Below are 21,181 nucleotides of genomic sequence, written 5' to 3' on the forward strand. Positions count from 1 at the left end.
AATATCCCACTGTCAACTATGGAGAGATCATCCAAACAGAAAGTCAATAAGGAAATATCAATCTTCAATGACACATTAAACCAACTGGACATAATCAACATTTACAGGGCCTTATATCTAAAAGTACCAGATTATACATTCTTCTCCAGTGCACATGGCTCATTCTCAAGGATAGACCATATGTAGAGACACAAAATTAGCCTCAAGAAATTTAAGAAGATTGAAATCATACCAAACATATTCTCTGACCACAATGCTTTGAAACTGGAGATCAAATATAGAAAGTGCGAAAACCCAAATATGTGGAGATTAAACATGCTACAAAAAAAAAAAAAAACCTGGGCAAAATAAGAAATAAAAGGAGAGATCAAGAGAAACATAGAAACAAATGAGAATGAAAATACAACATATCAAAACTTTTGGGATACAGCAAAATCAGTAATAAGAGCAAAGTTCATATCGTTATAGGCCTAACTCAAAAAAACAAGAAATATTCCAAGTAAACAATCTAACTCTACATTTAAAGGAACTAGGAAAAGAAGAACAAACAAAATCCAGAGTAAACATAAGGAAAGAAATAATTATGATCAGACCAGAAATAAACAAAATAGAAATTTTTAAAAAGTAGAAAAGATCAATGAAACTCAAAGCTCATTCTTTGAAAAGATAAATAAAATTGACAAACTTTTAGCTAATCTTATAAAGAAAAAAGAAGAGTAAGCCCAAACAAATAAAATTATAAATTAAAGAGAAGTTATAAACAATAATTATATGCCAAAAAATTGACAATCTAGAAAGAATTATAAATTTCTAGAAGTATATAATCCTCCAACACTGAACTAAGAAGAAATAGAAAATCTAAAAAGTCTAATAATTAGCCATGATATTTAAGCCATAATAACAAAAATTCCCGAAAAATAAAAGTTCATGACCAGATGGCTTCAGAGATGAATTCTACCAAAGTTATAAAGAAGAATTAATGCCTAGCTTTCTTAAATTATTTCAAACAATCAAAGAGGAAGAAATGCTTCCAAACACACTCTACAAGGCTTATCCTCATACCAAAATCAGGCAAAAACATTACAAAAAAAGAAAACTACAGGTCAATATCCTCGATTAACATACATGAAAATGTTCTCAACAAATATTAGCAAACCGGATTCAACAATACATTAAAAGGATTATATACCATGATCAAGTGAGATTTATCTGAGAGATGCAAGGAAGTTTCAACATTTATCAACCAATTAACAGGATGTATCACATTAACAAAATAAAGTATAAAAAACCATATGATTATCCCAATAGGTGCAGAAAACTCATTTCACAAAATTCAACATCTTTTTATGATAAAAACTCTCAATGAAGTGGGTATAGAAGGAACATACTCCAACTTACTAAAGCATATATATGAAAAATCCATAGTTAATATCATACACAATAATAGAAAGCTGAAATCTTTTCTGCTAAGATGAGAGAAAAGAAAAGTAGACCCACTATCACCACTTATACTCAACATAGTATTGGAAGCCCTAGCCACAGAAATTAGACAAGGAAAAGGAAAAAAGGCATCCAAATCAAAAAGGGAAAAGTTAAACTCTTACTATTTGTAGATGAGATAATACTATGTATAGAAAAACCTACAGACTCTATTCAAAAACTGTTACAACTAAGAAATTCAGTAAAGACACTGAATACAAAATCAATATACAGAAATCTGTTATGTTTTTATACACCGATAAAGAATGATCACTAAGAGAAATTAAGGAAACAATCCCATTTCCAATAGCATCAGAAAATATAAAATACCTAGTAATAAATTTAAATGGAGTCGAAAGACATATACTCTGAAAACTATAAGACATTAAAGAAAGATATTGAAGAGGATACAAATAAAGGGAAGTATATACCATGCTCATGGATTGGAAGAATTAATATTGTTAAAATGTCCTTACTACTTAAAGCAGTATACAAATCCAATGGAAGCTCTATTAAAATACCAATGACATTCTTGTCACATCTAGAACTACATATTCTGAAATGTATATGAAACCACAAAAGACCCTGAATAGCTAATGAAACCTTGAGAAAAAAAAAGTGTGAGATATCACACATTCCCACTTCAATCTATACTACAAACTACAATAATCAATACAGTACGGTACTGTCATAAAACCAGATATATAGATCAATGGAATAGAAGATAGAATCCAGAAATGAATTGCCATTAATATGACCAATTAATCTATGACGAAGAAGGCAAGAATATACAATGGGGGTAAAGATGGTCTCTTCGATAAGTGGTTTTGGAAAAACTGGACAGATACATGCAAAAAAATGAAATTGGACCACTTTCTTATGCCATATATAAAAATAAACTCGAAGTAGATTAAAGACTTAAGTGTAAGACCTGAAGCCATAAAAACCCTAGAACAAAACAGCAATAACCTCTTTGACATCTGTCTTAGTGATATCTTTTCAGATGCAACTTCTCTAACAAAGATAACAACAACAATAAGAGGAAATGGGACAACATTGAACTAAAAAGTTTTTCACAGAAACAGGAAACCATCAAGAAAATGAAAAGAATCTACTGACTGGGAAATATATATTCACAAATGATACATCTGATAAGAAGTTAATATCCAAAATATATTAGGAACTCATACAACTTAACAAACAGGACATACAGATAGATAGTGGACAAGGACTAATCATCAGGGAAATGCAAATTAAAACTACAATGAGATATCACTTCACACCTGTTTGAATGGCTATAAAAAAAATCAACAAATGAGAAGTGCTGGCAAAAATATGAAGAAAAGGAACCCTTGTGCACTGTGGATGGGATTATAAATTGGTGCAGCCACTATGGAAAACAGTACAGAGAGTCCTCAAAAAATTAAAAATAGAGCTACCATGTGACCCAGCAATTCTACTACTGTGTACTTATCTGAAGAAAACAAAACATTAATTCAAAAAGATATATGCAATCCTACATTACTTACAATAGTAGTGTAGCATTACTTACAATAGCCAAGATATGGAAGTAAACTTGTTGTCCATTGATGAATGGATAAAGATGTGGTATATACATACAACGGAATAATACTCAGCAATAAAAAAGAATGAAATCTTGCCATTTGCAATAACATGGATGTACTTAGGGAGTATTATGCTAAGTGAAATAAGTCAGAGAAAGACAAATACCATAGGATTTGACTTTTATGTGGAATCTTAAAAAAACAAAACAATTGAATAAATGAAACAAAAGAAAAACACAACCATAGATATGGAGAATAAGCTGATGGTTGTGGAGGGTTAGGGATGGGTAAAAAGAGAAAAAAATATTAAATATTTCAAACAAACAAACTACTCAGTCGGTTAAGACATAAGGCTAGGGATATTCTTGATTTCTCTCTTTCCCTCACCTTCAACCACATACAACTCATCAGCAAAACTTGCCAGTGATACCTCCAAAACATATCCAAAATTCATCTAGTTCTTTCTATCTATACTGCAACCTTCCGAGTACCAGCCAGTATTCCTCTTGCCTATAGCACAGTGATAGACTTCTAACTGTTCTCTCTGATTCTCCTCTTGCTCCATTCAAAGCAACTAAAGCTTTCAAGCAAATCACACAGAGTGTAAACAGAGTGATCTCATTAAAAGATATATTGAGCCATGCTTTTGAAAATCCTTACACAGCTTCTCTTTGCACTGAGGATGAAATAATGAAGATTTGCCATGTCTTCTATTGTCTTTCATCAACTCCATGCCTGCCTCTGAGTTCTATCTTTGTCACTCTTTCCCTCACTTACCACACTTTGGCCACACTGTCTTACTGTCTATTCCTCCAATTTTCCGAACACTTTATGGCCTCAGGGCCTTACAAAATGCCTAGATGTGCACTGTCTAATATGATATCCATGAGTCACATGTGGCTACTGAGCACTTGAAATGCAGCTACTCCAAATGAGTCTGTAAATATAGAATACATACAAGATTTCAAAAACAGTATAAAAAAGACTGAAAATATCTTACTAATAGTTTATATTGTTTATGAAATGATAATATTTGAGCATATTGGGTTAAATATATTATTGAAATTAATTACACTTTTTTTTACTTCGTATAATGTGGCTTATAGAAAATTCATGACTTAGACTTATAGCTTGCATTGTATTTCTGTTGCATAACTGGTTGCATGGCTGGCTCCTTGTCCTTTAGGTTTGAGATTAAATATTTCTTCCTTAGGAAGTTTTTCTTTGCCAAATAGGCTTTTTTATTTAAAGTAGATCATGCCAACATTACCTTATACTCTTTTTTTTAATTCATGAATATTTCAATAATCCGCATTTTAAAAATTACTGGTCTATTGTTTTAATCTATTGTTTAATAAGCTCCATGAAGACAGAAAGGATGTCTAGTTTATACCTGTCACAGTCTCAGACATATAGTAGACCCAATAAATAATTATTGAATGAATGAATAAATGAATTTTATTGATTGCAAAGCTGAAGTCCATAGGGGGAAGTGACTTGCCCAAAACCACAGAGCTAGTGAATAATTGATGGAGCCAGTATTCCAAAAGAGATCTTCTGGGTCTCAATCTAATGAATTTTTCATTGCACAGCACTGCCATTCTTGGTAAAATCCTACAAACCTTAATTGATGTTCCTTTTTTCTTCATTTGCCATATTCTAATTGATGCCCACATTATGACATTTTCTTTTGTTTCTTTCTTTGAATAGAGAGATTGATCATAAGTCTGACGGAACCAAGCAAACCTAGGCCTGTATATACTGTGTGTATATACTGTATGGAATTGTAAAAGCCATTCTCTGACACTTTTTCCCCAAAATGACTTGTAAAAGCTTTTCTCTCTGGTTGCCTGAGAGATTCCAGAATTCAAGATGAGCAGCTGCTTTCACAACAATCCTATTTGAAGCAATCCCACAATTTGGCTATATTTTCAACACCTTGGGACACAGGAAGAGTTGACCTAAGAGGAGACTTTTTTTTTAATAAAAAGGAAGCTACATCATGACTAAAGCTTGGTTTTTATAATCAACAGTCTTCAACCAGACCCTAGATCCCAGGCACTCCTGATGTGACATCAGTGCCTGAACAGCAGGCCCACTCATATACTGCTTGTGAGGTCACTTCTACTACAGCAACTCCCAGAAGTCTACCTTTGTTTTTTTCCCGTTTGTTACTACCATCTCCTCAATGGACAGGATCCTGTTGTCTATAGGGAGATCACTTTTCAGAGTCTCATTGGAAAGCTGGATCCGCTTGCCCCGTTCCATACATCTGGGGAAAAAAAAATGAGACTACATTTACTGTCTTGTCAATAGAAAGGGTCTGAAGCATGACAAGTATTGCAGAGAGTATACTTTCTGGTCTAGGAAGGTATATCACCCAGAGAATTCTGGATAGGAAGCCTCCCCTGATTTACAGTAAAGCAATTTTAATCCTATCAAGGATATATGCAAACAAATTAATGGGTTGGGAAAGTACATATTTTAAAAGACAAAATGGCCAGGGAAGGCTTGTCTGAGGAGGTGACATTTGAACAGAGTCTTAAGAAATCAAATGTGAGCCATAAATATTCCTATAGAAGAGAATTACAGGTAGAGGGAAGAACAAATGCAAAGGTCCTGAGATAGGAACATGCCTGACATGTCAGAGGAGCAAGGAGGCCTGTGTGGCTGGAGGTCAGTGAACATAAGACTAAGTATTATTCTTATTTAGGCCATACCCTTGTTTCTAGGCTGACAGAATATAAAGCCCTATATAAATCTCCTTTACTGGTATCTCCTCCTGAATTAATTCTCTTACTCTGAACCTTAAGCAAAGAGGGAAGGCTCATGAGAGTAGTTCTGGGGAGCTGTGGATTAGCGAAGATATACAGGAAGGCAGATTATTAGAGGGAATGATAAGGTACTAGACTTGTATTCAGCAGAATTGCAATTCAACTCAAGCACTATTAGTTTATATGGCTTCTGACAACTCACTTCCTTTTTCTGAGGCTCAGTTTTCCCAACTGTTAAGTGGAGCTAATATTAGCCATATCATGGAGATTCTAATACGCACTTGTAATGGGCTTACTCCAAATTGAGATGTTCTCTAAGTATAGAATACACATAAGATTTCAAAGATTTAATATGAAAAAGACTGAAAAATGTCTCATTAATATTTTATATTGATTGCTTATGAAATGACAATATTTTAGATATATTGTGTTAATTATATTATTCAAATTAATTTTACTTGTTTTACTTTGTATAATGTGGCTACTAGAAGATTATATTTCTGTTGCATAACTCTTTTCATGGCTGGCTCCTTATCTTTTAAGTCTGAGATTAAATATTTCTTCCTCATAAAGTCTTTCTTTGTCAAAATTTTTTTTTTTTAATCCGAAGTAGGTTTTGCTCCCCATCATACTCCTTTCTGGTTCTTTGTGTTCAATCAAATTTTTTAATTCTTATTTTTTAATTACACTTGACATTCGATATTAGTTCCAGATGAACAGCATAGTGGCGAGATATCCATATAACATACGAAGTGATCCCCCTGATCAGTCCAGCACCCACCTGACACCATACATAGTTATAACAATATTATTGGCTATATTCTCTCTGCTGTACTTCACATCCCTGTGCCTATTTTGTAACAACCAATTTGTACTTCTTATTCCCTTCATTATTTTCACCCAGTCCCCAACCTCCCTCCCATCTGGCAACCATCAGCTCATTCTCTAATATCTATGGCTGTGTTTTTCTTTTGTTTCATTTATTCGTTTTTTTTTTTTCAGATTCCACATAAAAGTGAAATCCTATGGCATTTGATTTTTTCTATTTGACTGGTTTCACTTAGCATAATACCCTTTAGGTCCATCCATGTTGTCATATGATTTTATTCCTTTTTGTGTCTGAGTAATATGCCATTGTGTGTGTGTGTATATATATGCCACATCTTTTTAATGCAACCATCTATAAAAAATCTCATACAACTCAACACCAAAAAGCAAACAATCCAATTAAAAATGGGTAGAGGACCTGAATTTCTCCAAAAAAGGACATACAGATGGCCAAAGACATATAAAAAGGTGCTGAATATCAGTAATTATCAAAGAAATACAAATTAAAACCACAACGAGATATCACCTCACATCATTCAGAATGGCTATCATCAATAAATAAACAAACAACAGATGATGGCGAGGATGTGTAGAATAGAGAACCCTCATGCACTATTGGTGGGATTACAAATTGGTGCAGTAACTATGGAAAATAGTTTGGAGTTTTCTCAAAAAATTAAAAATAGAACTACCTTATGACTCAGAAATTTTGGTCTGATATTTATCCGATGTACAACCAAGATTTGAATCTCTAAACAAGCTCATGAAATGGCTAAAATTAGCTCCATTCAATTTTCATATAAATGTGAGAGATATAGTATGTATTATTGTATTCTAATATGGTTTCTAGAATATAGTAGGCACTCAATAACTGTTCACTTAAAAACTTTGTTAGGAAAGGTACTTGGAAAAGGTATTTTCCTAGGAAAAATATTTAATCCACCCTCCTTTTTTTTCCCAAATAGAAAATTGGTTTAAAAAATACAACTGGCTGTACTGTAGCTCAGCTGAGTGAGAACAAAGAAAGTGACTTAGGAGTTACAGAATGTCAGAATAAGGAAAGAAAGCAGGGCAGAATCAAAGTAAGCAAGTTGATAGGACCACTGTTATCCCCACGCCCCAAGAACACTTTCCTGGTGTCTACAGAGATAAGAATGCTTCCTAAGCACCTATTTGTAGGTAGGAAGCAATTGAGAGGAGCTAGCTTATGAGAGCTGGCTTGAAAGTACCTGTGGGACACAGACTGACAGGCCCTTCAAATTAAAGATCTAGATCTTGGTCTAATAACTATATTCCCTAGATTTTCCTCTGAACCAAGGCTATATCGTCAAACCCTGGGCCTTCCAAATTGGATTTCCTAGACTCTCTCCATTCAGAGATCAACTATCACCTTTTTATACTCTCTCATTCATTACCATGTGCTTAGAACTCCAACTTCAGCACAGTACAGCAATGAGTTAATAAGATGAACTTCCCTGGTCAGCTAACATGTCGCCTTTCAAACAACAATGAGAACCCAAGTAAACTATCCTCTGCTCCCTTTCAGAGTTAAGGCTAAGCACAAAATTTCTCATGTGGCAAGCCTGTGGGGGAAAGTGTTGTGATAGAAACTGGGTAAACATTGATAAAGTATTCTTAAATGCTGCTTACTCTTGGATTGGGGGCAATTCACTTCACCTCTCTGAATTTTCCTTTTTTTTTTTTTGTTCCTAATTCTTATAGGGGCTTCATGTGACTGATTTTCTTAGAGGTGACTAAAGTAGCCACTTTGAAATAGAGCTCATTGCCCCAGAGCAAAATCAAATTATCTAATATGTCCCAGGCATATAGTAGGGCCTCAATAAATGGAAGCTCTTAATAGGTAAGAGTCAGCGTACCTGGCTCTCATTGTGATGTCTCTCTTAACTCCTGTGTTGTGGAAAGTGAATCATTTATCCCCTTTAGCCTCCATATCTCCATTTGTTACTGAAGAAAAAGAATTTCTATCTTACCTTCTACACTAGGATAATAGGAGCCTAAATGAGTGTACTGTGATCTAAAAATGTTATTTGAAGACAGATTTCCCATTGTGGGGTTACACTCCAATCAGGCTTATCATGGAAGCAGTTCTCAAACTGATGAAATGTCCATTTTCCAAGCCCATTACTGATTTTTTTTCCCATTCAGTGACAAATATTTGGAAATTTGCCCTATTCTGTTTATCTCACACTTAAATATCAAATCACGATCTAAATCCAAATTTCCGTAGCCTATAAATAACAATTGCATTTATCTCTAATTTCAAGCTGTGACTTTGGAAAGAACTGGCAAAAACCTGAGGTTTAGCAACTATTGAAGTACTACCTCTTCTTTTAGCTTCCCAGGCCCCATTCCAAGACCACTTACAATACCTGTCATATCATATGGAAGACAAAATCTCCTTAACACTTCTAGTCTCTCATGTAGCTCAGTAAATCCAAGAGTCTAGACCATGTGAAGTCCTTTGGCCTACAAGTTACTTACAGCTCATCTTTCTGGCCGCAGGGCTCCCAGGCCCACATGAAGGAGGGCACAGGCAGGCCACTTGCTGTACAGCGAAGGATATTCTCACTGCCTAGGAGTACTGGCTGGATGTTCTTCAAATCTGTTTCCTTCTCATAGATTTTAGGTTTTTCTAGACAAGAGGAGAAAATGGCAAAGATTAAAGTCCCACACCAAGCCTGACATTTTAGCTGGTACTGCTAGTACAAGAATTCCAATGATTAGAATATAAAAATATTTCTGCATCAGTTTATAAATAGCTGCTGCCCCCAGCCTCCTAAGTGCCCTCTCCTCAACTACCATCCTGATCTCTCCCCATGAACAGGCCCTTCTCCCATGTCATTCCTGTGAACCAACAAATAAAGGGTTATATGTGACTAAACAGAGGCCTCTAAAACTTTATGCATGCACTTAAATCTGACATGATTGATCAGTGCCTGTGCCCTAGTTGTGATTATTTTTAATATTTCACTCTGATAGGCACAATAGAACCCTGTTGAAGAGAAGTAAATTTTAAGACCCCAAATGGTGGGTGTGGATTTCAAAATAGTCTTTTGGTTTGGAAGCTTACTAAAAGCAGAAATGATATTAGGTTCACCTCTGTACCCTGGACGCAAAGTCAGTGCCTAAGAATTATATGTTGAACTTTATTACAAAAACTAACAATTGGTCTTTTTCTATTTTCAGTAACATTTTTTTTGTTTGTTTTCATTTGGATTTTAGAAAACCAACAACAATATAGGCTTCTATCTGATTTTCAGGAATCTCATTTCTGAGTTTCCTACCTATATATCCAACTGCTTGCTTGACTTCTCTAATCAAATGATAATACTAATAATATCAATGTTACTAATAGTTAATTGAGCTAGGTGCAAGGCATTGTTCTACGTGCTTTATGCGAATGCACTCATTTAATCCTCATCCTGTGAAGTTGATACTGTGACTATCCCTATTTACAGATGAAGAGGTTGAAATGTTAAATAGCTTTCCCAAAGACACATAGCCAGTAAGTGGAAGAGCTGAGCTATAAACTCTGGCAGTCTAGCTCTAAAGCCCTCTCATAAGTGTTTATAGATATCTGTTCCATAAGCATCTCAAACTCAAAATTTCTAATAATAATAATAATAATAATAATAATATCATCAAACTTATATATAGAACTTACCAAATGTCAGGCACTGTTTTTAAGTGCTTTTTATAGATAATATCTCATTTAACTTCATAACATTCCACTAAGTATGGACTTTCTTTAGCCCCACTTTAGAGATGAATAAACTGAGATGCTGAGAGATGAAGTAACTCACCCCATGTTAGTAAAGTGGTAAAGTAAGAAATTAAACCTAGACAATCTGCCTCAAGCATTCAGGTTTATAACCACCACACTATGCCTACTTTCAAAAATAAAACTTATCTTCCTCCCTCCTCTATTCATTTTCTTTTCAGTAATCTGTTCAGTCATCTCAGCCAGAAACCTGTGTCATACTTGACCTTTCCTCTTTATTCCCACATTCTACCGATCATTACAAAAATAGAACTCAGTAACAACAACAACAACAACAACAACCTCTTGCCAGTATTGTTCCCTACTGTACTTCTAGAGCATAGTACAGTGCCAGACACTTAGTAGGTGCTCAATAAATACATGTTTGAAACAATGTGTTAGTACAGAGTCTTGTATCATGTGTCAGACAAAGCAGAATTCCACTCTTCTTTTCAATGTTGCTGCCTCTAATACTGCTGTGAGATCCTCAAACCTTAAGAAAAGTGGGGATGTAGTTTGGGTGTTTGAGAATTCCTATTTAAATCAGATCTGAATTGTATTTCTTCACAGAAAGTTTAAGAGTTAACTGACAGCAAAAATAAAAAAAAAAATTCAAAATGATGAGGTAGAGGGCTGACCAGGCTTCTTCTGTCCTTGACTGATGCTTTTTTCTTGGAGATTAGTAAATACAAACTCTTGCCTACTGCTTCTCCCTTGGCAATCTGCCTTCAATTTTCTCTCCCTTTCCTTCCTTCCATCTTTCCCCTCCCAGGCCTGACCAACTTTAGCTTCTAGCCCAATGTCAGTAATATCATTCTTTCCTTTTCTGCTTCTCGTGGCTGTCACATCAAACTCTAGGCTAAATAGTTATCTCTAGATGAGAGTTAGGAGGAAAGTTGACTTTCTCGGCCTCTGAAACAGTTACAGTCTAGGAAAAGAAGAGCTAACATATATATGTGTCTCTGGCTGGGAGTAGTACTGCCCTTGAACCTACAGTCCTCACAATTACTTTACATCTAGCAATAACTACTTAGAAATTCTTGGCTCAGTCTGGAGTCAAATTTCTCCTTCCCTTCAAACAATTTCCTTGTCCTACTCCCCTTCCTTTGTTTGAAGCAAGTAAAATAGGGACAGTCAGCGGATTTCCTCTAGTAAATGAATTCCAGGATCAACATGTATTATCCCCATTTTTCATGAACATGATCTTAGAGCTCCCCCCACCCCGACTCTTTGAGTGCATTCTTGGTTCCAGTATTAAGGACTTGGAAATGAAGGGGCATATGACTGTCATGTCAAAAACGAGGTTGGAATCTTTGAATTCCAATGCTGGATGGGACAATGAACCTGTTCCCTTTCAAAGGGATTGTGGAAATAATTAAGAATATTTTCTCTTGATTGGTATTTGATGGAGAATGTATACACTTGAGAATGAGAGGTGAAAGGATAAATAAAATAAATAATCAAGCTGGGCCCAAAAAAGTACAGGTGTAAAATTAAGTCTAACAGGACTAGGGTCACAATTTAAGGGTCTAGAACATTTAGATTCATACAAGCAGTAATTGAAATTCCAAGGACAAGGGATATCTTGATTCTAAGTCCCTTTACTGTAAACACATCCAAATCTGCAGGCATATGCCATGTCTTGTAACAGGGCAAATATGTTTAGGTCACTGTGTGACCTTTAGTCAGTCTCTTTTCCTCGTAGACCCCAGTTACCCAATATGCCAGAATGAAGGTGAATTGAGTCTAAATGGTTCTTGTTTTTCTTTCAGCACTGACTTTTCGTAGCTGTTTAAGTCTACAGGATTCTTATCCATTCAATAAGTATTTTTTGAGTGCCTCTTGGGTGTTATATACCATGCCAGGTAGTGAACAAGGTACTACTTTTTTAAGGATATTGGTATAAAGGTCTCTTTATTTCTGGAACTTCTTGGTTTTCCTGAGAATGGTTTTAGAGCTCCACGTAGACAGTGAAAGCTCAGAACCAAATACCTACTACTCTTTTCAGAGCCATGAGTCCTGTTGTTTTAAATGCATTCTCAGCCACCTGGGAGTGATAATTGTCCTCTTTCTCACTATTATTTTATCATTCTTCTGAATCACAAACATGTTAAAGAGGTCCCAAATGACTCATAAAGCTAGTTTCTGCATAATTATTTCAAATAGATACTTCGTTCATAATAAAAGAGGTTGGTGCTCATTTAGGGCTTACTCTTTGCCAGGTGTTTTAATGCAGAAACTCATTAAATCCTCACAGCAATTTGAAGAAATAGTATTGTTAATTTTATTTCAAAGAAAAGGCAAAGTGGTGCTCTAAATTAAAAGATATGCTCAAGGTCACACAGCTAGGTACCAGTGAAGAAGAATTATGCCAGAATCCAAAACTCTGTGAAGCTCCATGATTATGCCATGCTTTCTCTTATTCTCAGAGACAAGAGAGGTTTTTGGTGTAACTACTTGTTCAAGGGCCCTGTAATAAGTGTTTTACATTTATCATCTTGTTTAATCCTCATAATTTAATTAGGTAGTTAGTGTTATCCACATTTGAAATAGTAAAAACAAGTCAGACTGATCAGTGGACTTGACAAAGGCCACACAGTTAATGGAAGAGCTGGGGTTTGGGCTCAGACTTATCTAAATCTAAAGCCAGGATCCTGTTTTCTGATAACTGTGGTCTCATTCCCAAGCATTCTCTTAGCTATGGCATGAGCATTCCAACTCAAATTATCATTTCCTTTGGAGTCTGTGGTCAGCTCCTCTGACATGCTCCAAGAAAATTTATGTAAAATTCATCAGAAAGGCTTGGAAAGTGGCCTGAGATGCCCTAGGATGACCTCACGAAGTAGGACAAGTTTCCCTAGATCTAAGATGGTGAATGAAAGTGTTTATTTTCTAGACTCATCAAGGCACTTCTTGAGCCTGGTGGCAAGGCAAGGGCTTCCAGAACAGCAACTAGAAAGAGCCTCCTAGGTCATGTTCAGGCTGTTTTTGGAACTTCCCACTGGGGTTTTCCATGTTTGAGAGCATGACCTCTGGAATTTTTGCATAAGTTAAAATCTTATCTCTGCCAGTTGCCTGCTTTGAGACCTTGAGCAAGTTGCTTAACCCCTCTGTGCCTTAATCTTCTCATCTTTGAACTGGGATAACAATAGTACCTATGTCCTAGAGTTTTATAAAGAACAGGAATAAAAATCACATTTCAGAATAGTTATGAGGGTGAAATGAGACCTTGTGCACAAAAGTGCTTCATAGACTGATCTGGAAGCAGAGAGTACAGCCTTCCCCTCATCTAGTGAAGAGAAACTGCTAAGATTCATGATGCTCCTCAGGTTCAGATCCTTAAGAGAATAGATTAGTGGGATTGGTACAACCATTATGGAAAACAGTATGGAAATTCCTCAGAAACTAAGAATTGATCTACCATATGATCCAGAAGTCTCTCTACTGGGTATTTACTCCAAAGACATGAAAACCCATATCCAAAAAGATATTTGCACACCGATGTTCATAGCAACATTATTCACAGTGGCCAGGACATGGAAGTGACCAAAGTATCCTACAAGAGATGATTAGATAAAGAAGCTGTGGAATATTATTCAACCATAAAAAAGATGAAATACTGCCATTTGCAACAACTTGGATGGCCCTTGAGATAATCATGTTAAGCAAAATAAGCCAGACCGAAAAAGTTGAAAATCACATGATATCACTTATATGTGGGATATTAACCTAAAAGTAATAAATGAACAGGACAAACAAACAGAGACTCATGGCCATGGACTATAGACTAGAGTTACCAGAGGGGAGTGGGGAAGGAGGTGGTAAAGGGGGTAAAAGCAGTCAAATACGTGGTGGCAGAAAGAAATCTAACTATGGGGAGTGAACATAAAGTGTACAGCTAAAACTTATTAGATTTCATTAACCAATGTCACCATAAAAATTAAAAAAAAAAAGTTATTAAGAGGATAGATTGTGTTCTTTCTGTTCAGATGTCTAGGAAGACAATTCCCGAAACCAAATTTCAAACTTCAAGCTGATAGGAGTAGTTGAGAGTTTCTTAAAATCACAAGGGCCCCCAACCAAAAGTTTCAGTCAGGGTTTAATCTTCTTCAATAATGTGCAAGTGAGAGAAAAAAAATAAAGAAAGAACCTCATTCTTAAATGAAAATAAAACACCCTCTCTGCCACTAGTCATCTATACCCTGCATCTAACCATCTTAAGCAGTAACTTGTCCCAGGTCCAAAGGCCAATGTGAGATTAGAAAACTCCTAAAATTCTTAAGTGATAAAAGTACTAGGAATATCTTTTATTCTAATATTTGGTCTTTAACCCTGATATGGTTAGGGTTCCTGATATGGAGCTCCTAAATCTCTTGGAATTTCCTGGGTGACAGGATTGTCTTTTGTTTTAATCTGGCAACTCTGGGTGGGATCCTGGATGGCTCTTGGATGAGGGCTCGTCACTGCAAAGACCAAGCTATATTAGAAGTTTAGAATTTTCAACCTCACCCCCCACCCATCCTCCAGAGAGGGTAGAGGGCTGGAAATGGAGTTAATGATTGATCAGGACTACATAAATTTCCAATAGTATCGGACTCAAAGAGGTCCCAGGTTGGTGAACACATACGAATGCAGAGAGGGTGATGTACCCTAACTCCATAGGTACCCTCCCACACCTCATTTCATGTAACTCTTCATCTTGCCGTTCATCTGTACCCTTTATCATATCATTTAATAAACTGGCAAATGTAAGTAAGTGTTTTCTCGAGTTCTGTGAACTGTTCTAACAAATTAATTAAACTTGAGGAGGGGATCATGGAAACCTCCAATTTCTAGACCAGTCACTCAGAAGTTGTGGATAACCTGGAGACCTATTACTTGTGATTGGCATCTGAATTGGGGGCTGCCTTATGAGACTGAGCCCTTACCTGTGGGATCTGATGCTATCTCCAGATGGATAGTGTCAGATTCAGTCAAATTGTAGGACACACAGTTGGTGTCACATAGAATTGCTTGGTGGAGATGGGGGTGGAATGCCCATGTATTTAGTGTCAGAAGTGTTGTGAGACAATTAGTTCTGTGAGAGTAAAGGAGACGCACAGGAGGGAAAACTGGGTTTTCCAAATTCAGCCAACTAGATTGATTTTAGAGTATAAGGAATGACTATAAGGTACATTTCAAAATTGGTGAGACAGCTCCAAACAACTGGAACACCTGAGTCTGGTCTCTGTCCCAGATTGTTCCATTAGCTCAGGGGTCCCTAACCCCCTCCCACACACCAGTACCTGTATGTGGCCTGTTAGGAACCTGGCCACACAGCAGAAGGTGAGCTGCAGGTGAGCGAATGAAGCTTTGTCTGTATTTGCAGATGCTCCCCAGAGCTAGCATCACCTCCTCAGCTCCACCTCAGATCATCAGGCATTAAATTCTCATAGAAGTACCGGTCCCTGGTGCCAAAAATGTTGGGGACCACTGCATTAGCTAATTTAGTGACTTTGGCCAATTACTTCATCATCTCCAATTTTAAGATAAGGCTGTTGGAAACAGAAACAGATTCATAGATACAGAGAACAAATTGATGGTTGCCAGAGTGAAGAAGGTTAAGGGTATGGGTGAAAAAGGTGAAAGGGAATAAAGGTATAAATTTTCAGTTATAAAATAATTATTTCACAAGTATGTTATGGTATAGCACAGGGAATATAGTCAATATCATAATAACTTTGTACAGTGACAGATGGCTGCTAGAATTATTATGGTGATCATATTGTAAGGTATATAAATGTCAAATCACTATGTTGTATACCCGAAACTAATATAATATTGCATGTCAACTACTTTAATAAACAGATAAATAAATAAATAGATAGATAGATAGATAGATAGATAGATAGATAGATAGGTAGATAGATAGATAGATAGATAGATAAAAATAAGGCTACTGGGTTAGGTGACCTCAGGGGAAAGAAAGTCCTGGGTTACCAGTAGCAATTTATAATTTTGCGGGATTTTTAAAAATTTTATGACAAGGAAGTGAATAATTCAATAGTAAAATGCCTAAAGCCTAACCCAGCCAATAACTTTTCTTTTGTCAACTGACACCTTTCTTTCTACCTATTTGTCTCCATAAGGACCTGAATTCAAACTGATTTAACTATCTAGGTGGTAAATAACCAAAAGATTCAGAAGAAAATAAGGTACATAAAATGGCGCTCTCTCCTTATCATTCTCTAGCCCCTTCCTATTGCTTTCTACTTATCTGTAATACTTATGAGTACTATACCACCTGATATATTACGTATTTATTGGTTTTGTTTTTCTAGCTAAACCATTCTGTAAGTTTCATGAAGGCCAGAATTTTTGTCTGTTTATTTCTTGCAACAACTCAAGTGTCTAAAATAGTATCTGGAAAATAGTAGGTAGCTCAAAAACATTTGATTAATTGATTTTTTTTTTGAGTGAAGGAAAGAAGAATCCTGTTATTTCTGCTGCCTCTCTCCCAAGTTATGGGAGAGGAAGAGGGTAAGGGGGAAGGAGAGGGAGAAGAAGTTGGAGTTTTAAAAAATAGCCAAGCCACATAGTTAGGATTTTTGGCAAAATCCTTGTGCTCTTATTCCCTTGTCCCTTCATCTTGTCTGTCTACTTCCAGGGCAATCAAAACAGGCTCTGTGCATTTGTCAGCATGAAATACCTAGCAGAGGAGCCCTGAGGTCTGCCTGAAAGGTGAGGCTCTGGGTCTCAAGTACACATGGATTTTATGTCAAGTTCAGGGAGAAAATAAGTGCTCAGTTGCTCAGAGCAAGCCTACTTTGCCCAAGCCTTCTAACAAAGTTCCTCTTAGCATTCATCCACTTACCAGACTAGCTCCTCTGGCTCCATTTGAGCCCAAAGGAGTCATTCCAACAAGGTGTTTATGATAGCTACTTGCCTCTCTCTAGCTAAGGTACGACACTGAACAGAACAGGTACAGCTTTCAAAAGCTAAACTGCTAATTCCAAAGGGCTTCCTAGCCCCACCCTTCTTTTCAGACTTCTCAGTGGCCCACAGAAAATTCTGGCACTAATTAGATATAGGGAGCAAATAATCGAGAGATGGTAACAGCCAAATGGAACTGCAAACTGGCCTGGCCTTGACTTAGATTTCAATTTGTCCTAAATAACTCATAAAGAGAACGAGTGAGGGAGAAGACCGACCTAATGATGGATTTTGTTTTGTTTTATTTTGTGTTTGTTTTCTCTGGTCATTTTCCCCCAGGAAAACAAGTGTTTCCCCCAGGAAAACTGACTTAGGAAGTGGAAAACAATGTGGTGCTCTGGTCTGTATTTTGGCTCAGGAGACATGTTTAGAAGAAAAGAATAAGTGAGGTTTATTTTTCCTTCATTCTGTGATCTACACTGGAAATGGTTTCTTGCTCTTTGGTTCTGGATGTCAGAAGTAGGAATGGTAAGAGACCAGGAAAGACCACTAAGGCTGAGAGAGAGGCAGACTTGGTCCCACTTTTGAGTCCTATACTTCCCTAACTGACCAGGACCAGGTCACAGACATTCAAAATGCTGGTACTAAATACTATGTTTAGCATTCAGCTCTAGGTTTAACACTGAATACACATAGCCAATGAATCTGTGCTATTTTTATAATCTGTGTTAGAAGACAATATCAAGATTATCAGGGCTTTAAAGGACATTAGATACCAAAGCACTTCTTATTCCATCTTTACCAAGTAGTTGTCTTGCCTCTGTATGCAGGATCTTCATTGTCTCACAAAACAGCTGTTATACATTTCAAAAATTTTGTTTTGTTGTTGTTTTGTTTTAAATTGATGTACACTATTATATTAGTTTTAGGTATATAATATGATTCGACATTTGTATATATTGTGAAATGATCACCCCGATAAGTCTAGTTGCCATCTATCACCATACAAAGATAATAAAATATCATTAATTATAGTCCCCATGATGTTCATTGCATCCCTATGGTTTGCTCTTTTTATAACTAGGAGTATGTACCTCTTGATATCCTTCACACTCTTTGCCTACCTCCCAACACCTCATCCCTGTGACAACTACCAATTTGTTTTCTTTATAACTCTTATTTTGTTTTATTTTATTTTTTTTATTTGTTTTATTTTTATATTCCACATATAAATAAAATCATATGGTATTTGTCCTTTTCCTTCTGACTTATTTAACTTAGCACAATACCAACAAGATCCATCCATGTTGTCACAACTGGCACTATTTCATAATTTTTATGGCTGATTAGTATTCTAGTGTGTGTGTCCAATTTACATTTCCACCAACAGTACACAAGAGCTCCATTTTCTCCACATCCTCACCAACATTTTTATTTCTTGTCTTTATGATAAGAGCCATTCTGACAGATGTGAAATGGTAGTTCATTGTGTTTTTGATTTGCATTTCCCTGATAATTGGTGATGCTGAACATCTTTTCATGTGCCTGTTAGTCATCTGCATGTCTTCTTTAAAAAATATCTATTCAAGTCCTTTTCTTGTTTTTAAATCAGATTGTTTTGTTGTTGTTATTGAGTTATAAGAGTTTCTATATATTTTTGATAGTAGCTCTCTATCAAATATATAGTTTGCAAATATCTCCACACATTCAATAGATTGCTTCTTCACTTTGTTGATTGTTTCCTTCACTGTGCTTCACTGTGCAGAAGTTTTTCTTTTGTTTGTCTTGTGTTGTCTCATTTGTTTATTTTTACTTTTGTTTCCCTTGCCTTTGGAGTCAGGTCCACAAAATTATTGACTAGACAGATATCAAGGAGCTTACCTCCTATGTTTTCTTCTAGGAGTTTTATGGTTTCAGGTTTTACATTCAAGTTTTTAATTCATTTTGAGATAATTTTTGTGTGTGGTATAAGATAATTGTTCAGTTTCAGTCTTTTGCATGTGGTTGTCCAGTTTTCCCGATATCATATATGGACAAGATTGTCCTTTCTCAATGTATATTCTTGACTCCTTTGTCATAATTGATCATATATGTGTGGGTTTATTTCTGGGTTCTCTTTTCTCTTTCACTGATAAATGTGTCTGTTTTTATGCCATTGCCATACTGTTTTTTTTGTTATCATAGCTTTGTAATATAGCTTGAAATAAAAGTTTTATTGTTTAAAATCACATTTTTTCCTTATAGTCAGAAATTAACTCCATTTAATTTTCAGTTTCTGCCTTTTCAGGATCATACAAGATAGGTAGAGTTTTATTTTTCCAGAATGGACATATACTAGAGAGAAAGGCATCTAAGGTTATGTACTATTATCACACCCATTCTACAGATGTAGAGACTATGGAAGTGAGAGAATTTGGAACATTTTGATTTGGGAGTAAGGCTAATATGTCTTTGCAGATGTTCCTTTCCATCCTGTCACATTCTAATTACTGCTAGTACAAATCAATGGTTTCACATTGTCCTGGCCTTTGATAGAGATCTTCTGAAGGGTGATCTACCCTTAGGGAGGCTGTTGGGCTATGGAAAAGCCCATGCAAAATAAGCTGATTTAAAAACGTTCTGAATATTATGTTAAGATGTTTTCCCAGAGGACCCTAAGTGTCTGGGTAGAGCAAGAGCAGATGTTAGGGATGTTGGGAGAGCATCTTCACAGATCCCTCAACAGGAATTTCCATAGCTTCCTAACTGGGAATGGAGCCAATCTTGTCCCTCCCTTCCTCTCTCCCTCTAGTCTCCCTCTCAGCAAGGCCACATATCCCAGTCTTGCCTCTCAAGACACCAAGAGCTATTCAGGAGAAACTCAGAACCTATGGTTTGACAGTTCCTATGACAGTCAGGGCAGTCAAAAGGATAGACAGAGACATTTCTGGACTGAGCTGCTAAATTTGCAATCACTTTATCTCCTTCAAATATGGGTGTGGGACCAGTTAGCAGTAGAGGCTGTAGCTATTGAGGAGAGCACCTATGATCTCCAGCCCTGCTAACTTCTCTTTCTGAAAATTGCAGGTCTATAGGGTCACCTAATGAGCATAGACAACTAAACACAGTATCATCTGTTATTTGCTACCTTGCCATGAAACACTGAGGCTAGGGATATGACCACAACCTTGTCCAGGTCCGAAGCTAATATAAGTGTTAATCAAAAGTACTACAGCAAAAGACAAAAGCATAAACTTCAGGGCTTTGTCTCTGAACTATACTTGTGCAACAGTATGTTTGACAGACACTGCTTGTTTTTGCCTTATTTCTTTTCCCTTTCATCCATAGTAATAGATTTTATAACTGAGATTATGGCTGCTTATTTACAGACTATACTTCCTATCCTTCTTAGCAGCTAAGGTGACCATGTGACTAAGTTCTGGTGTGTGTGCGAATTCTCTGTCATGTTCTTAAATGGTAGAGCATGAGTTCTCTTTCTCCACTTGGTGGTGGAGAGCTATCTCAGACCATATGGATGAGAACAACACTTTAGGGATAGCAGAGCAACGGGGATACCGAATCATTGACTAGGGTGGTTATGTGTTATCATGTTTAAGTCATGTTATTATTATTTTTTTAATTGTATGGGTCTTCATATATTTAAGCATATTTAAGAAATTATTATTCTATTTACTTTGTTATATTAATATTGTTGTTAATTGTTTATTGAGATATAATTGACATATAACATTAGTTTAAGGTGTATAACATAATGATTTGATATTTGTATACCCTGTGAAATGATCATCACAATAAGTTCAATCATTGTTATTTGAAGTATCTAAAACAACAGCCAAATCTAT

At 36.1% G+C, this 21,181-nt stretch overlaps 1 protein-coding gene across 1 annotated transcript in view; it reads right to left on the reverse strand.

Annotated features, from left to right (window-relative positions):
• The window catches only part of LOC105307777 (vascular endothelial growth factor receptor kdr-like), a 197,015-nt gene that overhangs the window by 147,354 nt on the left and 28,480 nt on the right, over positions 1-21,181 (reverse strand). Inside the window, exons 8-9 of the mRNA XM_011383386.1 lie at positions 9,149-9,299; positions 5,196-5,316 (exon numbers count right to left, since the gene is read on the reverse strand). Of these exons, the coding sequence (XP_011381688.1) occupies positions 5,196-5,316; positions 9,149-9,299 (272 nt within the window). The remainder of the gene's footprint in view (positions 1-5,195; positions 5,317-9,148; positions 9,300-21,181) is intronic.

This window comes from Pteropus vampyrus, unplaced genomic scaffold (genome assembly GCF_000151845.1).
Source record: "Pteropus vampyrus isolate Shadow unplaced genomic scaffold, Pvam_2.0 Scaffold516, whole genome shotgun sequence".
NCBI classification, from domain to species: Eukaryota; Metazoa; Chordata; class Mammalia; order Chiroptera; family Pteropodidae; genus Pteropus; species Pteropus vampyrus.